We start from the raw sequence: 18982 nt of genomic DNA, 5'->3' as shown, positions 1-18982 counted from the left end.
TAGCCCCTTTGCATCTCCTGTATTACTGGTTAAAAAGAAGGATGGCACCTAGAGATTCTGTGTTGACTATAGACAGTTGAATGAGCTGACAGTCAAGAACAAATACCCAATACCCCTTATTGATAAACTACTGGATGAATTGACTGGTTCCAAGTACTTCACCAAGATAGACTTAAGGGCAGGGTACTTCCAGATCAGAGTCAAGTCAGAAGATATTCCCAAAACTGCATTTAGGACTCATTAGGGGCTCTATGAGTTCAAAGTGATCCCATTTGGGCTAACCAATGCCCCTGCTACCTTCCAAGGCTTGATGAACCATGTATTCCAAAAACAGCTGAGGAAATTTGTACTGGTATTCTTTGATGACATCTTGGTATACAGCTCAAGTCTACAGGAGCATTTGAAACATGTTGTAGAAGTTCTAAACATCCTCAGAGAACAACAACTGTATGCCAAGAGGAGCAAATGTGCCTTTGCTCAGACACAGGTGGAGTATCTGGGGCACATCATAACAGCTGAAGGAGTGAAAGCTGACCCTAGGAAGATTGAAGGTATGATGAAGTGGCCCAAACTAGAAAATGTAAAACAGCTAAGAGGATTCCTTGGCTTGACTGGGTACTATAGGAGATTTGTTAAGGGATATGGCAGTATAGGTAGGCCATTGACTGCACTGTTGAAGAAGGACACCTTCCAATGGGGGACAGAAGCTGAAGAATCATTTCAGAAACTCAAGGGAGCCATGTGTGACACACCTGTCCTGGCCTGCCTGACTTCACCCAACCCTTTGTAATTGAAACTGATGCTTGTTACAATGGGATAGGAGCAGTACTAATGCAGAATAGAAGACCATTAGCCTATATCAGTCAAGGGTTGGGGCCAAGGAATATGAGACTATCTATCTATGAGAAAGAGCTACTGGCTCTGGTTACAGCAGTCTCCAAGTGGAGGCACTACCTGGAGGGTCAGCACTTCATCATTAACACTGATCATCAGAGCCTGAAGTACCTGTTGGAGCAAAGGATTACCACCCCCTATAGCAGAAATGGTTAACTAAGCTCATGGGGCTGAGCTATGATATCCACTAAAAGAAAGGTAAGGAGAATGTGGTAGCAGATGCCTTGTCCAGGAGAGGTGATCTAGGCTTGGTGTGCACTGCAATAACCACCACAGTACCAGAATGGATCAAAGAGGTGATTAGCAGCTACCAAGAGGATAACTGGGCATAGAACAGCATCGGAGAAGTGCTATTGAAACCAGACCAAATTCCCAACCTCAGTTACCAAAATGGTGTACTGAAGTTCAAGGGGAAAGTGGCGGTGGAATCTGGAGAAGAGATAAGGAAGAAGCTGATCAGTACACTGCATGACTCACAGTTGGGGGGCATTCTGGCATACAAGCAAGTCTCATGAGAGCCAAGCAATTATTCTACTGGCCAGGCATGTACAAAGACATTAAGACAGCAATATTGGAGTGTGATGTCTGTAAGAAATGCAAGGATGAGCATGTGTCCTATCCAGGGCTCCTGCAACCCCTACCAATTCCACAGAACCCCTGGAGCCATGTCATTATGGATTTCATTGAGGGATTGCCTAATTCTAAAGGGAAGGATACGATTATGGTAGTAGTGGACAGGTATATAAAGTATGCTCACTTCCTGAGCAACTCATATCCTTTTGATGCCCCAAAGATTGCCAGAATATTCCTGGATGGAGTAGTCAAGTTACATGGAGTACCTCAGAGTATGCTATCAGACAGGGATAGGATCTTTACCAGTCAATTCTGGAGTGAACTGTTTACACTGTTGGGAGCTAAGTTGGACCTCAGTACAGCTTACCATCCACAGTCTGATGGCCAGACTGAAAGAGTAAATTAGGTACTGGAGATGTACCTCAGATGCTTTTCACATTTAGAACCAAAGAAATGGAATCATTGGTTGACCATGGCAAAGTGGTGGTATAACACCAGTTACCACACAACCATCCAAATGACCCCCTTTGAGGTCTTATATGGGCAGGCACCCCCAACTAGCTCTGAGACCATACACTCAGGCCAAGGTAGCTATAGTTGGGGACTACCTAGGGGAAAGGCATAAGGTTGACACTACACTGAAACAAAATCTGAAGTAGCCTCAAGAGAGGATGAAAAAGTATGTTGATGAGAGGAGAAGTGAGAGGAAGTTTGAAGTTGGAGATTGGGTATATTTGATATTACAGCCTTACAGGCAAAGTTCAGTGGGTATGAGGGGCAACACTAAGTTATCAGCTCGTTACTATGGACCTTATGAGGTGATAGAGAAGGTTGGGGAGGTTGCATACAGGTTGCTGTGAGGACTCGAAAATTTTGCTTATTTTATTTATTTTATTGGCTCAAATAAGTATTTACTAACCCGATTTCTTCGATTATTATTTTCTAATCTTTTTAGGCCTAATTAAATGTATCCATAGCTTAGTTCTATTTTTAAAGCGATTCGTTTCGAAATTTAATTTCTGAAGGCTCGTTAGGTGAAAATAGTAAATACGCGACTGGAGTAAATAATCGATTCGAGAAATTACATATATTTTAAATTTATTTTATTTTCTTGAGTTATTAAAAAAATAATAATAATAATTTATGTGAAAAATAATATAATTGTGCCAAATATTAAATTAATTGGTTTTGTTATACTAAATTAATATTTCTAGAGTTAGATTAATATTATTGCCTTAAAATAAATTCTTTAAATTCTGATAGCTAAGTTTAATCGTTAATAATGTTAAGGGTTAATAGGAACCTTAGTATTAAAATGCAGTTGATAAATTTTAGACAAAATCGATACAAGTATACTAAGTATACTTAGGACGTAAAAACTTAGATAGTTAAACTTTTGCGAGATTAAAATACTAGTAGGTTAACAAATTGCATTTGAAGTAAAATTTTGGAATTACCTTACGAATGAGGACTTAAGTGGAAGGTCGAATAAGATGCTAAAAGACCAAATCAGCCCTCCTCCATTTCAAAATTAACCATGCCCGTATTATCTCCATTTCCGCCATTGGAAATTATTACATACGAATTCATAGATTAACTAAACATATTTTAGTGCTACGTTACTCGTTTAATCAATTTCCTAAAAATTCGAATGTGTAAGAATTGTGAGGTTAAGGAGATAGAAATAAGATTAGGAGCTAATAAGGGATTTAAGGAGAAAATTTCAGATTGGTAACTCGGATGTGTTAATGTCGAAAGGCTAAACTAATCCTTCATATTAACCAATCCATTATACGACCAATAGGCTACAGATTGAGTGGGATGCTTAGGACCTATCAATCTACCGACTAAAGAAGCATTGCGGGCTGCCTTGATATTAACGATGGAGAGGAACAATAAAAGGAACAAGAGCTATCGAAACTCCTCGGGCAAGCTTCAATCTCAACACTTCATCCTCGCTGGATCCATTTCTCCACTGCAGCACTACATCTTATAAACTACCGGCTCATCTCCACAATATTCATTTCATTAAACTAGCTCCCCTCCATCACAACACCCCACTACCATTTTCTCCTCGGCCACGAACCGAGAGCGAAAAGAAAGAGAGAACCGAGCCTTCCGTTTCTGTCTCTGTCCGTAAGCTTGAGGGAAAGAGAGAGAGACTTGTTGTTTTCTTCGTCTCACCTGCGAGCTGGTGAAGGGGGACCGAGAGCCATCACTTTCTTCATCAACTCCACCGCCTGTAACAGCCAAGCAAATCAACCAAATCCCAAGCCCATCAGCGAGCCGAGGGGGAAAAACAAATCGCAGCAGCTTGACGCGCGAACTAAGCTTCCAGCTGAGGTAGATTCTGGTTTTAGATTAGCTCACTAGAGGTAGACGAAATTGTTTAAGGGCTTGCATGTGATGTTTAAGCACTTGGATGATGAATTGGGACACCAGAAATGTGATCATGAATGAAAATTGAAGCTGCCAAGAGCTTGAGCTGGAAAATTCAGCTTGTAATCGGCCAATCTGTGATAATCCGAGATTAGATATGCATTTAGTAATCATAAACTAGGTAATTACGCTTTGCATGATGATTATCAGCTTTGATTAAGTAAGAAAAAAAAAATGAGAAGAGCAGAATCCGTTTGCATGCAAGTTAACCGGGGGAAAAATTGAATGAATTTATGGTTGATGGATGATTTTGTTGATAATCGAACTTGGCTATGGTTTGAAATCTGATTCTGGAACCAAAACGGATAGGTAGTCAATTAATCTAGCCGTGCATGTGATGCTTGAGCCGAGGATAGGATAGAAAAAAAAAAGAGAAAGGGGAAATCTAAATTTCTAGAATTTCTTGTGAAGTGGAGCTGCCGTGACTTTCTTTTATGTTCTTGAGTTAAAATTTTGGTTAAGTTGTTGAAAGAATTGATTGTTGGATGCTAAGAGCTAATGATTGATGAAGCTCTTGGCCATTTGAGTAATTTTTTTTTCCAAGTACTAAATTCTTGGTGAAATTGTTTAAATAGCCGGCCGAAATACACTTAGAAAGTCGACAAATTTTGGTTGGAAAATTGGTGAGTGGGCTCTATGAAATCCCACAATGACTTGGATGATTTGATTAGCTAGGATTGGATGCTGATTGTGTTGATTAAGTGCTAATTTAGTAGAGTTAAGTGAAAAAATTGAAAAGGAAGTTAAATGAGGAGTTGCATGTGAAGATGCTATTTCTGCTCTGCTATTTTCGTGCATTTAGTGTACTTTCTTGAAGTCCAATTTACTTGTTTTTTATGCAAATGTGAAATATAGGTTGTGTTTAAAGTTTCCTCGAAATTTTACGTGATTCGGGTGAGTGTATGTTGAGATTTAGAAAATCTGCCAAATCTGGAAAACTGTTCCCGTAATACTCAGGCAGTCCCCTTGTTTTGGCCATAACTCTGTACTCCGATGTCGAAATTGAGTGCCGTCAGTGGCATTTGAAACTAGACATTCCTAGATTTCCATTCGTACCAAATGCACGTTCCGGTTCCACTTGAGTGAGCCACACCATTCGATTGAAAATCACTATCCTGTTTCGTTTCTCTCCAGGAGACAGGACAAGACTTGTATCTTGATGCTCAAAAACGAGTTGTTTGTGAATGGAATTTGAAAATGGTTTCTTCTGTGAAATTATAGCCCTACAAATTTATTTTCCAACGCCACCAACCATGCTCAATTCTGAGTTGAATTGAGTGAGTGGTGATCAAAATACTGAACCTGCCATACTCTTGGAAATCCTAACTTTTGGACAGATTTGATGCAAGGCTTGGTATAGACTTGCTAATTAAATTTCTTGGTGTTAAACACCCACCAAAGGTACCATGAATGTTCTTTAGATTTTGCCTATACAAATGAACCATGTTGAGAGGATTTTCTCTTGGTCAAAAGTTTAGAAAAGGAAATTTTCATACACAAAGCAGCCTTGCCTTAAAATTTTGGAAACTTGAGTGATTTTGTTAAGTGACTTCCCGTGCATATTTTTCTATGAAATTTGACAGAGGAATAGCCATTATATGGTAGTATTATACTGCTAATTATGGTGTTATTCCGATACCGTTTCATGACTCAAATAAATTACCAAAGTTTATGACTTGAGTTTGAAAACCCTTGTTTAACAAGAAAATTTTAGTAACTTTGAGCTTATTTTTGAATGCTTTCCATGTGGAATCTTAGAAAAGTGTATTCTATGAACTTTTAGTACTTTGGAAGAGGTTTCCATTGGTACCAATCTTTCTAATTTTGACATGTAGAATGTGAGATACGATTTTTCAAAGTATCGTATCGAAACTGAAAATTTTCCGGATTCCACGGAAGGGAGTTTTTCAAGTACTCCTTATTCTGTCGATATTATTCAAATGTTTTATCCTTGATTTTCATGATGTAGACTTAATTTCTCTTGTACCTTAAAACCCCGCTTGAGAGTCTCGATTTAGGATAATTAAGGCTTGTTTCACGAGATTTTTCCTAAAATTGTACTATGATACGATCTTCATCAGTAGTAGGGATTATAAATGATAGACTATTACTATTTGTTCAGGCACACACGAGGACCTTCAAGAGGATCCGACAGAGGACGCTTGAACTTCAAATTGAACCTATTGCTCTTGTTGCTAGGTGAGTGTTCCATATAGGAATACGTAATTGAATAAGTCTAGGACATGCTCATTTCATGATTATTAAGTGTTAAGTTTTTACCATACTCATGTCTATATAAATAATGAACACTTGCATTGCATACTGACATGAATTGGTTAAATGATTAACCATATCAAATGACTATATGAACTCGATACATGTTTAATTTGCTAGATTACTTGCTTAGCCTACTTGATTTTGTAAAATGAGTATCCCTGCTTGTTCTATGCTTATTTGGTTAAAGTGCTTTCTTGACTCGATGTGTGATAATTTGGAAAACGATTTTTGATCCATCGAAGTGAGCAGTGTGTACTTTATCACACTAGCCTTTCGAGTGGTGACTTGTGTGAAATGTTTTCGTGAATATCTTACGTGTTGTGACGTCGTTGGGTGAACCCCTCGACCAGTTTATGTGTTGTGACGTCGTTGGGTGAATCCCTCGACCAGTTTACGTGTTGTGAATCTCCTCGACTCTCGCGTGATAAAAATAAGATAACGGCCATTGATGGTCTATTAATATGGCAAATGCCTGTCAAATAACCGTCACTACTCAACCGTTAACCGTGAACCGTTTACCAACCCACATGACTATTCGATATCCGTGAATTACATGCTTCCATGAAATCAACTTGTATTACTTACGTGCTTACGTGCTAAGTATCCACTTGATTACTTGATTATCATGAATCACATGTTATATGAAGTTGTCCATCATTGATAGGCGAGTGTGTACTTTACCTCACTCGACCTACTCAAATGATGAATTTTACCTTTTGTCGAATTACTTGGTTACCTGTGCATGTTGTAAGCTCTAAGCTGAACTTGGGCCCTGCCTCGGTTACTGACCTACTCGAGCCAGGACTGGGCTCGGTCGGGTAGGTTGGAACCCTGGACAACCGTTTCGGTATACTCGAGTACTACCACTGGAGGGATAAGGTGATGGCCAGTCAAACCGAGGGGATCCGGAAGTCATAAGGTGCAGATGACCGATGAAGTTCCACTGGAACACCGTATCCTACAGTATATGTTTACCTTGTATCATGATAATTGTTTCATGCTAAAATGCCAACATGAAATCATGAACTATACATGCTAAATGTCTCATACCATGATAAATGTCTCAAATTACCGTATAATGATTATCACCTCATGATAACATGCCATTATGTAACGTTGAACCATTGCATATGATATGCCCGACTTTCTTGATTTGTTTGAACTGTTAGAGTGTCTTGGAACCTCACTGGGCTGTGTAGCTCCCCCACGTTTTATTTTTCCTGACAGGTCCTGGCAAATGGGGCGATCTGAAACCTAGTTGTATTTTCTTATGAATGTAATTGAATCTTATACTTCGCTTTGCGGTTTGTAATGTATAATATAATTACATAGATCGGATTGGGAATATGTTAAGTTTAGGCAACTTTTTGTCTTGGATTGCCACTTGAAGTTGGAAAAGTGTAAAACCTAGACTTGTTATGTGGCTTATATGAATTTGTTATTTGGGATTGTCGGATTTTATTCAGTGGTTTGTAATGCGTAAGGTATTTAAGAATCGACGATTAGCTATCTTATCATGCTGTTATCTCTGAAGTTAATGTGGATTTAGTAAATCGATCTATTTTGGGAGAGTCGATGTTGTAATAGTTTAGGTTATACTTCGGAAGGATTTGGCTAGATTGCTTGCGTGAGTCCTGGCGAGAGCTAGGCAGACGGCCCGCCAACCCTCTAGTTCGCCTTAGGGGGAAGTGGGGTCGCCACAGTTGCAGTTACCAACTGGTTCCAAGATCCACCCTGTTTTCCATGTCTCTCTACTAAAGAAGAAGGTTGGGGACCAGATTACACATGTTTTGCAGCTACCAGAGGTTGATGGAAGGGGGCACTTGAGGGTCGAACCAATTGCAGTGTTAGACAGAAGAATTGTTAAGAAAAGGAATGCAGCTGCAATGCAATGGCTGATTCATTGGTGGGGAACAGATCCAGCAGAGGCAACATGGGAATTTGCAGAAGAAATTGAGAAGCAGTTCCCTCAGTTCCAATCTTGAGGACAAGATTTTTTAAAAGGAGGAGGCTCTGTCATAGAGTGTAAAGGAATTGCAGGAAGATCTTCCAGTCCAGCTTGAAGAAAGAAGAAGGTGTGTTCTAGATTACAAAGAAGGCGTGGTCGACTAACTTGAAGGAAGGAGAAGGCGCGTCTTCAAAACCACGCCTTTTCTTAGCACAATAGAATCATGCTTCTGTTATGAGCAAGTGGAGCTGATTATTCTAGAATCCTATGTGTCCTTACCTTATTGGCTTGTTTAGAAGTTAGTTAGTCCGGAAATGGCCATAAAAGGCTAATAGGATCCTAGTGATAGCTAAGTTTTGTCATTTTTTCCAATTGGTTGTAAAAAGGAGATTTGGCTCTGCCAATCTCCCTCCTTTCCCTTTCACATTTTCCTTCATTCTTTCCCCTTCACTCTGAATCCTTTGTTTCTGTTTCTGTGATTGATTATTCAAGTTATTAATGAGAAGCTAAGTTCATTACTTTCCCCATTTTCCTGTTCCATTCAATTTTTGGTTGGCACTAGTTTATTGCTGCTGAACATAATCTGTCACCATTACTGAAATCTGGTTCTATACCATAACAAGAATTTAGAAAAATGAATAACAAGGAAAAAAAGGATGGTTTGTGTTCGCTCTCATCTAAGCCAAGGAAATAAGGTCGTTGGTTCTCTGACTGATTTCATGCAATAGTTCATATGCATGTTTCTATATATCTTACATATATAAAACGCAAATCGCTTGTGAACAGTGCCTGATGGTCCGGTTATCCTGTGATTGTTGTGAGCTTGAGGGGTTTTGGGTCTTTTGGCATTGGGTGGCAGTGGTTTTGCTAGAAATTCACTGCTGTCCGCATGGGATTCTTGGATGGGAGCAATTTTGGCCGTCAGCAATTTCGGCCTTGTTTCCTCTTATTCTTTTCTTGGCTTTCTTTACCAGGTGTCCAAGCAATTTAGGCAGTGAGTTCAGAGTTTAGACGTGTATTTGTATCTTCATTGTATAATTGTAGTTGCTTCAGCTCCCCTGGTGAGTGGGCGGTGGGTGGTGTCCAAAGCGGTCTGTGAGAGCTGTACAAAGCTCTCTTGCCTATGTAATTTTGAGAGAAAGCCATCTGAAAAGCAATATATTGGATGTGTTTCTTTCTCCAATTGAAGACCTAGATTTGGCGGTATTGCACGGTGAAGTCTTCACACTCTCACCTAGCTGATCTTGTGAGCAAGCCATCTTAAAAGCAATTTCTTCTTCCAATTAAAAGCTTTGGGTTCCTTAATTTTGCGAGGAAAACTCATTGATTTATTTCTGCCTGTTGACCGTTTTTCCCCTATAATAAGAGGCCTAATGAGTCAGAATGTTTGTTCAAATCATTGCAATGGTTCACCAAAGGGTGTTAAAAATTTTAGAGATATTTTATAGGTTTCAATTGTTGTGAAATAGGAGCCATTGTTAGACTTGCTATGGCCATCTTGCTGCATGATTATGGTTTTTCTGGTGATCAGTTTTTATGTTTTGTCCCACTTGAAAGAATTTGCAGAACAATTGAGTGCATATGATGTGTATACAGGGATTTGTCTAATGCATTGATTATTCATTTTAAGTTTGGTTTTGGCCTCAATAAAAGGCCTATCTGTCCTTCAAATTTTTTTCATTTAATATGAATGTGTATCGTCTTTGTTGGGTATATTTAGTTACACCAAGTGATGTCATCCTGTATTTTACAAAATTGTATCTGTTAGCTATACTTGTTTAACCTAGCACAAGTTAATCACTTCGACGGCATGGTGAAAGTAGAGATTGAAGGTAAAACGACAAGAGATCCCATCCAATTAATGATCTTTTTCTTGGTTGATTAGGTAATTGTAAAAATGATGGTTTGTGTTCGCTTTCATCTAAGCCAAGGAAACAAGGTCATTGGTTCTCTGACTGATTTCATGCAATAGTTCATATGCATGTTTCTATATATCTTACATATATAAAACGTGAATCGCTTGTGAACAGTGTCTGATGGTCCGGTTATCCTGTGATTGTTGTGAGCTTGAGGGGTTTTTGGGTCTTTTGGCATTGGGTGGTAGTGCTTTTGCTCGAAATTCATTGCTGTCCACGTGGGATTCTTAGATGAGAGCAATTTTGGCAGTCAGCAATTTCGGCCTTGTTTCCTCTCATTCTTTTTTTGGCTTTCTTTACCAGGTGTCCAAGCAATTTTGGCGGTGAGTTTAGAGTTCAGACGTGTATTTATATCTTCATTGTATAATTGTAGTTGCTTCAGCTCCCTTGGTGAGTGGGCGGTGAAGAGATCATTAGTAGTCCAAGTCCAGTAGGTACAAAAATCTCTTCAGGTTCATAAATAAATTGAGTAAATGAATAACGACAATAACCAATTTACCTAAAGTCAAATGCCCCATAGTTACTAGCACCTATCATGTATTTAATATATAACCATTTTATATTAATTCACTTGCCTTCATTTGATTTTGTTTAACACAGACCCAAGGCTTCCTCACGCATCGTGTGAGGCTAAAAAAAACTAGTAAATATATAAAGTGACCATGACGACACCTCTTGTTAGGCGTTGCTTGAGAAGCCAATTAAGGGTAGTTGCTCATGCGTGCGAAGTTTAAACTTTAATTATTATCAAGTTTTAAATATAATTCAAATTTTCATTACTGTAAATGCATAGGTCATACACGAGTATAAGGAATATTTGAGTGTCGATCCTACAAGGAAAATTATCATTTACTAGCATGATTCGAACTTCTCTATTATTTAGACTATCATAAATAAAGGAATTAAATCCAAACTATGGATATGCAAAAAGGTAGTAAAAATAACAAGAAAATGTGCCATGGTTATGAAATTCCTATCTATTCTTGCAAGTGAAAATTACCAGTTAAATGAGTGTTATTACTTTGGATAAGTCATGGCATAATTTTCTAATGCACATTATACTCGCTTTTGTTGATGTACTAACCATACCTATAACTACTCCCCGCCTCCATTTTGTGATGGTGAAGTGAGTTATAAATTCATTTGATTATATGAAATTACTTGGTTAAACTCACAAAGGTGTTTTCCTACTTTCATGAGAATATTTCCTAAATTTAACACTTTTATGAACTAGTATTAGATCACAACTTTTATTGATAAAATAATACCTTTAAATAATCACAATTAGTGACCAATTAATCATGATTATAATAGTAAAAGTGCTAAATAACTTGTTCAAAATTTGAACATCTAATTGCTAAGAAAACCTCAGATAACAAGCATGGCAAGTTCATCCACACCTCTTAGGTGTAAACTAACAAAACATAAAAGCAAATACCAAACTTGTATTATTACTAAATATGATATTCAAATCCAAGAAGTAAAGAGTTGAAGAGATTAAACCCTCTATCACTTGTGAGCATCAATCTCTTCACCTTTAATCCTCGATCTTCATCTATGTTTAGCTATTATAAGAATGGATGAAAACTATACTAATTCTACACTAAACTAATGAACTAAGAAGTTCTAGTGAAAGACTACATTTTGTGTAGTGTTTTCCTAGCCTCCTAAGTTATGAAAATGCGTCTTCAAGACCCCTATTGGCAAGTATGTATTTACGTGTTTTTAGGGTATTTTATTATTTAGTTTTGGGGTGTTTTAGTCATTTTTATAACTAATTAACTAAGCTTCTAGTGAATTATGCATTTTGTGGTTTAAGTGTTAAATATTGCATTTCTATACATTCAAATGGTGAAAACTTCATGTTTTTGTAGGTTTAATGATTCAATCATCAAATGAAATGAATTGAGAATATATTTGGAAGATTATTGATGATTTGAAATGATTTGAAGTTAATATGATGTGCAAAATGTTCAAAGTGTGAAATGCAATCAAGCATAAAAGAAGAGAAGTTTGATAGCTTTAACACCTTTTCATATTTCGGTGATATCTTGAGTTATAAGTATTGGATTGAGGTGATTCTTAAGTCATTTTAAAGTTAAGACATAGCTCTATATTTTCTATAAGACATCAAAGTCTACTTCATTAGTTTTCCTGGTCAAAAAGTTGAAATGCAGTCATGCATTTTTTCTGTCGAAAGTTGAAATAGGAGATTGACCAATTAGGGATATTTTGATCATTTCTATATCTACAAACATCTAAATGAGATGATTCTTGATATATTGGAAAGCTAATTCAAAGCGATACAACTTTTATGCAAGAACTAATTCGGCTTCCATAATCAAGAAAATTGCAATTAAAATTGATGGAAAAACAAAGCAATATTGACAATTGAGTAAAAAGTGCAAACCTGCAAAGGAAGGAGATCCGCGAGGTAAGGTTAACGAATCACCTTGTGGATACCCGAGTTTGGCTTTGCAACTTGCTCTTGCAGCATGTTCACAATGTGACGACCCCACTTCCCCCTAAGGCGAACCAGAGGGTTGGCGGGCCGTCTGCCCAGCTCTCGCTAGGACTCACGCGCACACACTAACCCGAATCCTTACGAAGAATAACCTAATCTATTACAAAACGACTTTTCCCAAATAGGGTCATCCTTAAATCTACATTAACTTCAGAGATAGCAGTGATAAAAATAACCAATCGAGGCTCTTAAACGTCCCACGTGCTACATACCCAAGATATACAGTCGTACCAATCCGGAGATAAAATACATAAATCCCAAAAACAAACTTACAACCCAAGTAACCGAATTAGGGTTTACACATTTTCCAGCTTCAAGTGGCAATCAAAAACAAAAGTACATAATTCAAGTTGAAGCATAATACAACCCACACAATAGCCGTAATCTCCATTACATCCAAAAGAAAAGAAGCATAAGTAAGTTCAAGGCTTTCAGTTTCCAGAACCTGACAAGGAAAACAAATAAACGTGGGGTGAGCTAAAGCTCAGTGGTGCCCCAAAACATGCAGTCACTTAAATCAAACAGCGAGTAATAATTTAAACAAATTGAACAATTAGGAAAGCGTATAACAGCACAAGGTAGGATACAGGGGCTCTCGGGAGCCATTTTCCTCGTTTGATCACCATTTATCGTAGTTGACCCTCCGTCAACTCTCACTACCTATAGTCCATGTAGATCCACTCATTTTAATCCTAACCCGTCACCGTTCATACCTCCGCTTCGGGCCCGCACTTCGTCTACCGACGCAGTATACTCGAGATATACCCGTAATAAGATTTGTCGAAGGATTCACCTAACGACCTTATTGTAGTTCGATTCACGTGTCGAGGGATTCACCCAACGACCAACTACATTTAGATTCAAGGTTGTTGTAGTTAGATTCACGTGTCGAGGGATTCACCCAACGACTAACTACATTTAGATTCACGGATTCATTAGAAAATGTTTCACACATGTCACCACTCGAACGGCTAGTGCGGTAAAGTACACACTGCTCACTTCGATGGATCAAAACTCATTTTTTTTTTTGCAATTTATCACATATCGAATCAAGAAAGCACTTAATTCAAGTAGGAAAAGAACAGGCAGGGACACTCACCAAGAGTGGAGTTCAGATATCAAGTTGGGAATCGAATTCCGCGTCCTCGCAATATCCTAAAAACCAAATTTTGAAACTATAAGTTTCTACTCAGCTTTTAAGCTTATAGACATCGAGGTATATTTAATATACTACTAGTCTATTTCCTTAGAAGAATCAAGAGTCCCTTAGGTTAAAACTTGACAAGAATAGAAGAAATGTTTACTATAGTTTTCCTTAAGATACTTATCCTTATAAAAGGGTAACTAATATTATTTTCTTGAAATAAATCGACAAACCTCTTAATATCCACGTTAGGAGGTTACTTTGAACATTTCTTTAAAGTTACGACTTTTGCAGAAATTATCCTTAAAAACTATTTTTCCTAAAATAGGGTTTCTTGCCGAGCAAGTTTCCCAAGCTTTTCACTAAGATTAGTAGAACTCGTATTTCGGAATTTTTCCTATAGTTAACTATCTTAGTGCAAAGCTTAAGGAAAGAAAAGGAATTAAAATAAGACTTAGAGTTTTCAAAAGCTATAGAACTTGATTACTATAGCTACCGGGGCTAGATTGAGCTAAAGAGAATTATCGAGTTGGAAATTTTTAGGCAAAACACTAGATATGGAGTTTTATAATATACTACTAGCTGGAAAATATTTTTGGTTAATTTTGAACGCAGCTACTCGAGTTCGTAAGGTCGATACAATTTCCACAGCTTCGATCCCGTTTCGAAATCATAATATGTGTCAAAATATGGCAAAAATCACATAGCAAATTACTAGAGCTTCGTCAATCATTAGCCCCAGATTTCAACAAGTGCATTTCTGAATAAAATGATCAACCAAGGCTTCATCAAACATTAGCACTTGGTTTCAGCAAACCCATCATAAGCAAATAGAAATAGAAGTAAAGCCCCAAGACATTCCAGCAATTAACTTCCATCATCTAGTAATACTTATAAAATCATCCCAATGGCCAAGGGCTTCATCAATCATTAGCCCTTGACAACACCAATTACCTCCAACCACAATTCAATCAAGAATTTAGACCACAAGTAAGCTAGAATCTCAATCCAAATCCAAGTTCAATTTCACGAAGAAGCAGGACATTCATACAAAACAGTCCACTTTGGGGATTCACAGACAGCAGTACACATGGAGGAAAAATACGACATTTCTACAGGACAAAGGCCTATGATTATAGTTTCAAATGCCACTGACGGCGCCTTAATCGGATTTTCCTACACCAAGATATAAGCATTTTGCCTAGACTGGTCAGTGAAATCCGGAAATCTGGAAATTCTTGTTCACTTGTGAAAAACTCCTTTTTCTCTTTTAAAACCATAGGACTTTTATTCAAACCATCCGTACATTTAAATATGACATTCATACCAGTATATACCAAGGCAAATAACACTTAATTCCAGCAAATGGTTCAGCCAAGAATTCATATATATACTAATCTGTCATCAGCTATATATGACAACCATCAATTGGCAATTCACCCACGATTCAAGTGTTTCACCTCTGCATGTCTCATAAAACTTTAAGACAACATATTCCAGGCATTTCCAATCATTGTGTTTCAAGGAATAATTTCACAACCAAGCTAAAACTCCGATTCAACCTTCGGATATCACAAAACAAATTTCCAGCATTTATTTTCCAGCATTTGGTTCAATCTTTTAGTCATTCAAATTTCCAGCACTAAGTTGTTTATGAACTCAATATTTCTTTGGCTAAGACATGCCAATACACTCTCAACTTCATCATGCAATTACTTGGCTAGTCCGTTAACATTTCCAACTTGAAATTAAGTTTAAACTACTGTTATAATCCTCAAAATTTCCAGGTTCAAACTCACGGTAGTTCATAAGAATTTTCCAGCAATTGTATGTTTTTAAATCCAGTTTTTCCTCGGTTAAAACAGAGTTTTAAGTACTCCATTAGGACATGCAAACACTTGGCTAGCTAGTAAAGGTTTCCATATCAAAACCAGATTCAAACAACAATTATACTTGTTTAAAACAAATCCAGAAATTCTGTTTAGCATGGCCTTGGTCGAACATACATGTAACAACTCCCCTTTTATTATTATTTTCTGTTTAAAACCAACCCAATCAATTTCATACAGAGCTTAGTTATCTAGTTAATAACTATTTAATGGCAGTTATACGCTCAGAAATTTCATTCGGTTAACGACAAAAGTCATCCAAAAATTCCAGAATTTTCCAACAAGTCTCGGATGAAACATGCGTGTAGCAGATTCAGTTTCGTTTTATTTTTCTGATCTGGACCCACCAATTAACCACATGCAAAGCTCAATTATCATGTTATTAACTAGTTATTCAGGGTTGCAAACTCAAAACAACGAAATTGAATCAAATGAAGCTACATTACTAAGGCAAACTCTCGGCCAACTCAATAGATTTCCAGCAATTAGATTGGTCATAAATCCAACTTTTCCCTCGGTTAGTTCATGGTATTAGGTGCTTAAAGTTAACATGCAAAGATTCAACTCGCTAAGCAATATTTCTAGTTCAAAATCGGATTCAAACACAGCCCTAATCATCCAAGAAAACCAGAAAATTCTGTTCAATTAGTCATGGATGAAGTTGCATGCATAGATTTTCTATTCTCATTTTATTTCCTTGGTTAGCCGAGCTACAAGACCTCATGCAGACTTCTATTAACAAATTGTTAACTAGTCAATCGTATATATCAACTCATAACATCACTATAAGGCAGATTGAGCAATAAATATCAAATTCAAGGTCTCGGAAATTTTCAGTTCATTCCAATTCACAAAACCAGAATTTTTTCCAAGTTCCTAGCTTCATTGTCCAATCGTGTAACTCAACATGCAGGCCCTTAAGCATTTTATTTTCACTGGGTAGTTAGGATTATAACCACAGTTTGTCACAATTAAGCAAATTAAGCAATTCATTACCAAATTATTCTCGGCAGAATCATCTTCCTTAAAACAGAATTTTCTTAAGCTTCTAAATACATCATCCGAACACTTAGATTGACATGCAGGATCCTAACATCCTAATCATTACAATTCACTCGGCTAATTACGCTTGAATGCTTAGATTATCCCGGAAGAACAGAACTTCGGCTGTAATTCAGGATTCTGGTGCACAAAAATTCCATTTCACTACATCAGAATTTTTTCCAGGTTCCTGATTCCATCATCCAATCGCACGACTCCACATGCAAGGCCTTAATTGTATAAATCAACCAAGTTTCAGTTAACTAATCCTAATCTCGGTTGCTTATCATCACAACAAAGCAGATTACCTCATGCAATTCCTAAATCAGTTTTCGGCCAACCATTTTCATATCAAAACAGAATTTCTTGCAACTTAATTTTGTCATCCAACCACACAACCCCACATGCATGCTTATAAACAGCTTCATCAACCTATATTCAACTAGTTTACTTCCAGAAATTACCTCATAGATTACACGACAGGTAGCTGCAAAAATTCTTCCCTCGGCTGGCTATGGAATTCAGGTATGGCTGGGCTGAGCTTGGTTTGTGTAAGTTGTGGAGTTGGTGGGTGTGGTTGAGCCCAGCTGGTGGAAGATGATGAAGGAGATGGCAGCTCGGCAGTGGTGGAGGAAGTAAAGAGGCTCGCACGGTTACCTCTTACTCTCACCCTCTCACGGACAGCTCAAGGCCGCAACTCACGCAACACTTTCTCTGGTTTCCTCTCTCAGCTTGCGGACAGAACAGACTGAAGTGTTGGTTTGCTTGGCTGTGGCAGACGGTGAGGCTGGTGGTTGTTGGGGCTGGAAAAATTGATTGCAGCTAGTAGAGATGGAAGGCCAGACTGGTGAAACTCGCTCACGGTTTCTCCTTTCCTTCCTCAGGCTTACGGACAGCAGCAGAGTTGCTGCAGCGCACGGTTTGCAGCTCTCAGATGAAGTTGCTACTCACTCTCCCTCTCACTCTCTCTCTCTCTCTCTCGATGATCACGAGGCAGAGGATGGAGAGGGAGTGTTTGGTTGTGGTCTGGGGTGCGTCGGTGCAGAGAGGAAATGGAATGGGATGCGGCAGAAATGGAAGTGTTGGGTCTTTGGTGATTGGCCAAATAGGGTGGTCGTTGATAATGTTGTCCGCAAATGTTTTTGGGTTGCATGGTCATTTTGGGATTATATGGAGGGCATTTTAGTCTTTCACGTCTCTTCCTAATCTCTACTCAAGACCTTAGTTCTAACTTAATACCAAAAATTATCCCCAAGTGTGATTTGAACGCCTAATTATACACTAGTATACTTAAACCATCTTTATCGAAATTTATCGATTACAATTTAATATTAAAGGTTCCTAGTAATTCCTAACATTATTAAGCGATTAAATTAGTTATCAGAATTTCCAATTATTTATTCCCAAGAATTAGAGCTGGTTAACTAGAAATTTATCGATTTAGTATAATAAAGTCAAGTGAAATAATAATTTAGTACAAGTGTGTCAGTTTGCACATAAAAAGTTATTTTTACGCACCTATTGAATACAAAGAAGAATAAGACTATAGTTATCATAATTTTCTCATCTTAAATATGTTTAGCATGCTTGAATCATGTTTATCTCAAGTTTATTGGTTTCGACTTAACGTGAGAATTCCTATTAACTTTTAACAATATTACCTAATTATTTTAAACTATTAAAATCAAGTTTGACCTTAATATAAAAATTTGACATTCTTAATATTCGTTTATCCATTTATATCAACATTTATTAACTTAATCATTATTAACGCTTAAGATTAGCCATCGGAATTCAAAGGATTTATTTTTAAAGTAATAGAATTAATCCAACTCAAGAAATATTAATTTAGTATGGCAAACCGAATAATTCAATATTGGCACAATTATATTATTTATTACATAGACATTATCTTTATACTTTTATTGCAAAACAATTAATTACAATACTAGAATTCAAAGAAATTAATTATTAGATCAATGATATAGTTTACCATAGAAATATGAAGTTAATGTAACAAAACTAAGAAGTTTAGTAGATTAGCACAAATCTTTCATTTTGCACCTAACGTTTATTTCTACGTACTCATTTAAAAACAATTGGACTTAGTGCTAAAATTTATTAAAGAATTAAAATGTAAATAAAATATGCACTGATATTTATATATCTATTTTCAGGGTTCTCACATCCTCCCCTCCTTAAAATGAATTTTGTCCTCAAAATTCTCACTTTCTCAAGAGATAGGTCGGGGTATATATATATATATATATATTTTTATAAATTCAATTGGGCACTAAATTTAACCATTTATTTGTTATAATATTTCTAATAGCAAAG

At 37.2% G+C, this 18982-nt stretch overlaps 1 protein-coding gene across 1 annotated transcript; it reads left to right on the top strand.

Annotated features, from left to right (window-relative positions):
* Window positions 1-310: 310 nt before the first annotated feature.
* On the top strand, window positions 311-790 carry LOC113780311 (uncharacterized mitochondrial protein AtMg00860-like). Its single transcript, XM_027326123.1, has one exon. It carries the CDS (start codon window positions 311-313, stop codon window positions 788-790), a length of 480 nt encoding a protein of 159 aa, XP_027181924.1.
* The last annotated feature ends 18192 nt before the right edge of the window (window positions 791-18982 follow it).

This window comes from Coffea eugenioides, chromosome 8 (genome assembly GCF_003713205.1).
Source record: "Coffea eugenioides isolate CCC68of chromosome 8, Ceug_1.0, whole genome shotgun sequence".
Lineage (NCBI taxonomy): Eukaryota > Viridiplantae > Streptophyta > Magnoliopsida > Gentianales > Rubiaceae > Coffea > Coffea eugenioides.
Note: the sequence above shows the minus strand (reverse complement) of the source record. Positions and strands in the feature narration are given on the sequence as shown.